The sequence below is a fragment of the Triticum dicoccoides genome, chromosome 7B, assembly GCF_002162155.2.
Source record: "Triticum dicoccoides isolate Atlit2015 ecotype Zavitan chromosome 7B, WEW_v2.0, whole genome shotgun sequence".
In the NCBI taxonomy this organism is placed as follows: Eukaryota; Viridiplantae; Streptophyta; class Magnoliopsida; order Poales; family Poaceae; genus Triticum; species Triticum dicoccoides.
The window spans coordinates 509,681,451-509,687,690 of NC_041393.1; the positions used below are offsets into that span (position 1 = coordinate 509,681,451).

Genomic DNA, 6,240 nt, shown 5'->3' on the forward strand with positions numbered 1-6,240 from the left:
GGGGGGGGCTTGCGGGAGTCGGGACAGCAGCCAGGGGCGTAGCTACGTACAGTTAGCCGGTGTCACTGGCACCGGGTCCAATTTGCACTTGCTTAATATAATCCATTGATTTAGTGTGTAGGTCATTGATTGTTTGACATGTAGGCATGAGTTCTTCTATGTGGACACCGGGTAATTTTCAGTCTAGTTTCGCCCCTGACAGCAGCCACATAAGATTCCGACATCCCCGGCCCACCCAAAATGCCTCGCGGACCATGCGCCTCCATCCTCCCATTTTCCATCCTTCGCTTTTTCTCTATTGCCTTTGCCGCAGCTCCACTACCCCGGCCGTCATGCCACACCCCTGCTGGAACTCGACGAGTCCATCATGTCCAACGGTACACCCAGGCTCCATGCCGCTTTTCCTTCGCCGCCCGGACGAGCCTCTCCTTTGACCGTCGCTCAGCTACCATGCACTCCTACGATGCTCACCATGCCAACAGGCGGCTGTTCGGTGAATTGCCGAGCGAACTTTTGTGTCTCTTCTTCCTTGAAGCAATGGATTCGGATATGAAGTACATATACGAGCACTATGTTAAGTCATCCGACTCGTCCGACGATTAGGACTACAGACGAGATGGCGACACTTGCAGGCGTGCGGAGGAGCATGTTCTCAATTTCAAGGGATCAATCAAGGATCATCGAGTGCTCAAACGCAACAGGGGATGGACGACTACTTTTCTCCTGATGCCCTCTTCTCTGTCAATTTTTGTAGGCACTTTCGAATGCGCAAAAATGTCTTCGATTGTCTCTACTGTCGCGTCCGATCCTTTGATGACTACTTCATCTTGAAGAATGATGCCGTGGGAAGGATTGGTTTCTTGGGATGAGTACCTGCGAATGTCCGAGAGCACATGCGGAGGTGCCATGGTCAGGTTGGCAGCTGTCGTGGTCCGGTGTTTGGACCTCGGTAACTGAACGAACCAACTGTGGCAGACACTGAGAGGCTCTTGGCAATCTTAGAAGCAAGAGGGTGGCCAAGTTTGCTCGGTTCACTTGACTCCATGCATTGAAAATAGAAGAACTACCCAAAAGCTTTGCAAGGGAAATCTCAGGTTCATGTTAAGAAGTCCACCATCATTCTTGAAGCAGTTGTATCACATGATCTTTGGATTTGACATGCTTTCTTTGGCATGCATGGGTCTCACAATGACATCAATGTGCTACATCGATCACCATTGTTTTTGCTTGACTGACTGAAGGAAAAGCTCCTCCTTGCCACTACACTATCAATGGACATGATTGCAACATGAACTACTATCTAGTTGACGGCACTATCCTCCTTGGGCTACCTTTGCGAACACAATATCTAACCTAGTTGGTAAAAAAATGTCTCACTTTGCCCAAAGACAAGAAGCAGCTAGAAAGGATGTTGAGAGGGCTTTTGGAGTTCTGCAGACACATTTTGCAGTTGTTCATGGACCTGCTAAACAATTGGATCTAGAGACCTTGTGGGAGGTGATGACCTATTGTGAGATCATGCACAACATGATCGTGGAGGATGAGGGTGAGGACGTTGCCGCATGTCTTGAATATGAGAACATAGGTGATCCTATTGAACTTCCCGACCAAAATCTGACCACATTTGAAGAGTTTGTTCAAATGCATCAACAAATTCGGCATCGAGCAACTCATGAGCAACTGAAAAAAGATCTGATTGAGCATTTACGGGCGGTTAAGGAGAGCAAGAATGTTGGATATCTAAACTTTTTTTAATTAAAACTACCATTGGGTTTGAACATTTGAACTATTTTAGACTATATATGTGGCTATTTGAACGTGCGGACTTAAAAAAATTAGGGTCGTATTTATGCGGATAACTTTTGATGGCTGGCTCCTGCATCCATGTTCACGGACTGGTCACTCCCTGTCCGTAGACAGATGCCAGAGCAAATTTGCGGGTCGGCATTGAAGATGCCCTAAAGCCGCTCCAGAAAAGTCAACTCTGTTCGACATTTTTCTTTGAGTTGTTGACTTGTCATTCGACTGTTTTTTTAACACATTTTTTGACTACTTTTGCCTCATGTATCAAACTGTTTTTTTAGATGGGTAACTAAACTCTCTTCTACTTATTTTTTTTGTGTGGATAAACTTATAATACTCAAGCATCAAATGTACAATCCTGCTTACATAAATCGATGACCTCTTGGGGTCCTGATCCCAACCAGACAATATCAGTTCTTAGAAAACTAGCTAAAAAATCTATATCTATCTATACCCCTATTAATAAAGCAAGGTGTGTTTCTCTGTCTTTTCATCCGTTCACCATCGAAATTTACTTTTATATATTCCAGGTGGTATTAAAATTTTGTCCGTCCGTCTGTATTTTTAGCAATACAGAATTTCATACTAGGCCCGCACACACTGTAGCCCAGCAAAACCAGCCCACTTATTTGCTGCCCGTGTAGCTGCAAAAAGCCTATTTTCTCGCACTGTGCGACAGGTAGTCAGCACAGGATGCCCAATATTGTGCCGGCCCCTTTTGTTTTTCGTTCCAAATATTTTTTTATTTTTACCCTATTTCGTAATTCGAAAATTTTAAAAAAGTTCAGAATTTGCTTTTTTTGTCAAATTTTCAAAAAATGTTCGAATCACAATATTGTATTCCACTTTTCAAAATGTTAGGAAATTAATTTATTTTATCATTCTGATTTTTTTTTTCAAATTCTGAAATACTCCAAAATTGTTTGTGATTTAAAAACATGTATTAATAAAAATATTCAAAACTTGAAATATATTATTGCTTTAGTAAAATGTATACAGAATCAAAATAATGTTCGAATTTAAAAACACATAATACAATATTGTTCTGAATGTTCAAAACATGTCCATTTCGAAAGTCGATCACATATTAAAAATATGTTTGGGTTTGATAAAAGGTTCATGTCTTCAAAAAATGATGTTGTTTCAAATTTTGTTCATGTTTTTGCCAAAATGGACAGACTATTAATAACATTGTTCGTAATTTCAAAAAATATTCATGTTTCGAAGAATATTTGGCAATTTATATTTTTAAAAGTTCAAAAAATGTTTCAAATCCGACATTGTACTATGTTCTGAAATATTCGCGATGGCCATTGGTTAGCAGTAGGAGTTTGTGGCCGTGGCTAGCGGCACGCGGTCGCGTCTTTAAGGTTATGTGTTCGATCACTCAACACGTCGTTTTTTTGGATTATCACTCGTGCCATGCAAACATAGGTTATTTCGGTGCCTGCCAGTGGGCTGGCCCAGATGCGTAGTATTGTGTGTCCCACGCGTTATTTGACGCAACTAGTGTCATAGTAGCTCCCACGCAGCTGCCTTAAGAAAAGATAAAATACACACATAGGTTTTGTTCCGTCCATTCAACATGTAGCTCCCCAATTTTTTCAATTATCCCAGGGGTGGGCCAAACTGGACTTACCACATATTTCTTTTTTCTGTCGGACGGACGAGCAGCAATAAAGGGCGCGAGGGGATTGAACTATGGACCTTCCCTATTGTGCTGATGTATAAAACTAACTCAGGTAGCTTGTAACTATGATAGGAACAATCCCATCTTGGAATTTTATACTAAAACACACCAGTTTTTATATGTCCCTAAGTTGTCTGGAAATAAAGAGGTTGTGTGACAATAAGGAAGTTGTCTCGAGAATTATGAGGAGAACGAGGGACTCCACAAATTATTGCCGGGGGTAACTTGCATGTGCCAATAAAAGACAATATGATGGTTGGCTAGAATGGAAAATAAAATTGTGGGCATGTGCTGATAAAAGAGAATATGATGGTTCTGGTCTAATTAATCAAATTTATGGGCCGTGAGCGCAAAAATAGTTGAAGAGAATAAACCCTGAGAATGAAGGGATATTCATGCCTGGTTATGCACTGAGTATGCTTATGAAACATAATTTATACGCTGCAATTAGTAATCCATCCGGTTAGGTCGTCGTAGGAGAAAGTGGTCGAAGCAACTATGCCTCGAAGGTCATCGCGCAACAACCAAATAAGGATGCAACCACAACTCCGAGACGGAGGTGAACCCAGAGAAAAAAAAGGTACCAGTTGGGTGGTCGCCACCATGCCGACCAACCCCATCACTATCAAAATCTCGCGGGCCAAACATGACAGGCGAGAAGCTCTGTCACCCACCGCCGTGGAGATAATTTTTGATGAACACATCAATTATCTCTCCTACTGCTTGTTGCAAAAAAAAAATTATCATCTCGTTGCAACGCATGGGCATATGTGCTAGTCACTACTAAATTTTGACCACACTTGATATGAACAATAAAGAAAGTGGACGTGTCTCGCAAAAAAAAAAAAAATTGGACGTGCACATATGACAGTAAGATACGCACATATCGATTATCGCCTCGCCAATAATCACTTCACGTATATACCAACCAGGCAACAAGTAAAAGCACATGGATATTTATTCGTTCGTATATCCTCCGTCCTCTGTAAGTAGATCGATACACGCTATGCTAGACTAGCTAGGAATGCATCGTTTAAGATAGTAATCACACCATACACTCATGCATAGCTCCAATTATTGCTCCTCTCTTGGGCGTGTCGATCGCTCCGAACATGTGTACCGCGCGCACGGTTCTTAATTTACTAGGAGTTCATCAAGCCCGGTCGGCGCTCTTGGTGATCTCGCGCAGTGGCTTGCCGGTGTGGCGGACGAGGCCGTAAGCCCAAGCTCCGGCCGCCCCGCCGGCGAACGGCCCGAGGATGTACACCCAGAGCGACTTGAACTTGCCCGCCACCAGCGCTGGCCCGATGCTCCTCGCCGGGTTCATCGATGCTCCCGTCACCGGCCTGTCATCGTTGACCAAACGTGCGTACGTACATTAAAGATCATGCCGTAAAGTTAAACAACAAACAGCGTAGGAGAGGGAAGCGAACGTACCCAGAGAATAGCGCGTTAAGCATGATGGTCGCGCCCACAGCCAGCCCAGCCATCTGCCCTGACTGCACAAATACGAGAAATGGATGGTAAGTACGTAGGAGTACGTACGGCGCAGTCTCTCGTCGGTGCATGCATGCATGGCCGCCTAGCTTAGCTTACTGCTCGGTCGTCTGTAGCCACGGCCATGATGACGAAGACGAGGTAGAAAGTGGTGATGAACTCCATCACCAGCGACTGGAGGTTGGAGCCCGTGGGCAGCGTCACCGGCGCGAACTCGTGCTTCCCGCCGAACATCAGCCGCAGCAGAAAGCTCGCGATCATCGCGGCCACCATCTGCACCGCCATGTACGCCGGCACCTGCATGCGCATATGCACACATGTCATCTGCTGGTTGCTAACTCTCGTCACGGGGCGAGTCTGGCGGCGACGCTTACCCGCCTCCAGGGGAACCGGCGAGCGATGGCGAAGCCGACGGTGACGGCGGGGTTCATGTGCGCGCCGGAGATGTGGCCGACGGTGTAGACCATGACCATGACGGCCATCCCCCACACCACGGTGATGCCCGGGAACGTGACCGCGCCCTGCTTCTCCCCGTTCACGACGATGGCGCCCATGCCGGCGAACAGCAAGAAGAATGTGGAGAATAACTCGGCGAGGAGCTACATGTACATGCCAGCGTAGCCAAACAGAGGTTGGATGAAAACAGAATGTACACAAGCATATACGTACATCCATCAAGAGAAGTAGGCTCACCATCTGAAGAAAAGAAACAGAGACGGGGAAGCCACAGACCATGTCCTGGTCAAGGTGGTAATCAGCAGACACCTCCTTCTCCTTCCTCCCGTCCTCCACGGAGAAATCGTTCACCGACACCGATCCATTCGTGTAAGCAGAGTCGTCGTCCCGCCTGGCCATTTTTGCCTCGATCTCCTGGTACACACTCCAAGTGACAAAACTAGGGCGACCAGAATGTGGAAGTGGAAACACTGAGATGACAGAAGAGGGTACCGAGCTCTGAGCAAGTCGACTGAACTATATATACACCAGCAAGGAGAGCTTGTCATGTGGTACATATTATAACCATCGGCTTGTTTTGCTAGCTCCACCATGTTATGTCGCTTCTCCTTCATCCCTCGGATTTGTCGAGACTGGAAATATTAAAGAAGAGTTCCGTTGCTACTCTAGGTGTTTAGTTCAAACCAACTAGAAAATTTGCAGAAGATTCACCACCCCAGACATCGAGGCCGGAAGGTGATAGATAATTTGGTGCTGCATTGGACAGATTAACAGCAAGCGAGAACCCCAAGGAC

At 45.5% G+C, this 6,240-nt stretch overlaps 1 protein-coding gene across 1 annotated transcript; it reads right to left on the bottom strand.

The window, feature by feature from the left end:
• Positions 1-4,646: 4,646 nt before the first annotated feature.
• On the bottom strand, positions 4,647-5,845 carry LOC119336308 (aquaporin NIP1-4-like). The gene is made up of 5 exons (XM_037608300.1): positions 5,684-5,845; positions 5,365-5,589; positions 5,090-5,287; positions 4,931-4,992; positions 4,647-4,839 (listed from the first exon to the last, which is right to left on the bottom strand). Exons 1-5 carry the CDS (start codon positions 5,843-5,845, stop codon positions 4,647-4,649), a joined length of 840 nt encoding a protein of 279 aa, XP_037464197.1.
• Between the last annotated feature and the right edge of the window lie 395 nt (positions 5,846-6,240).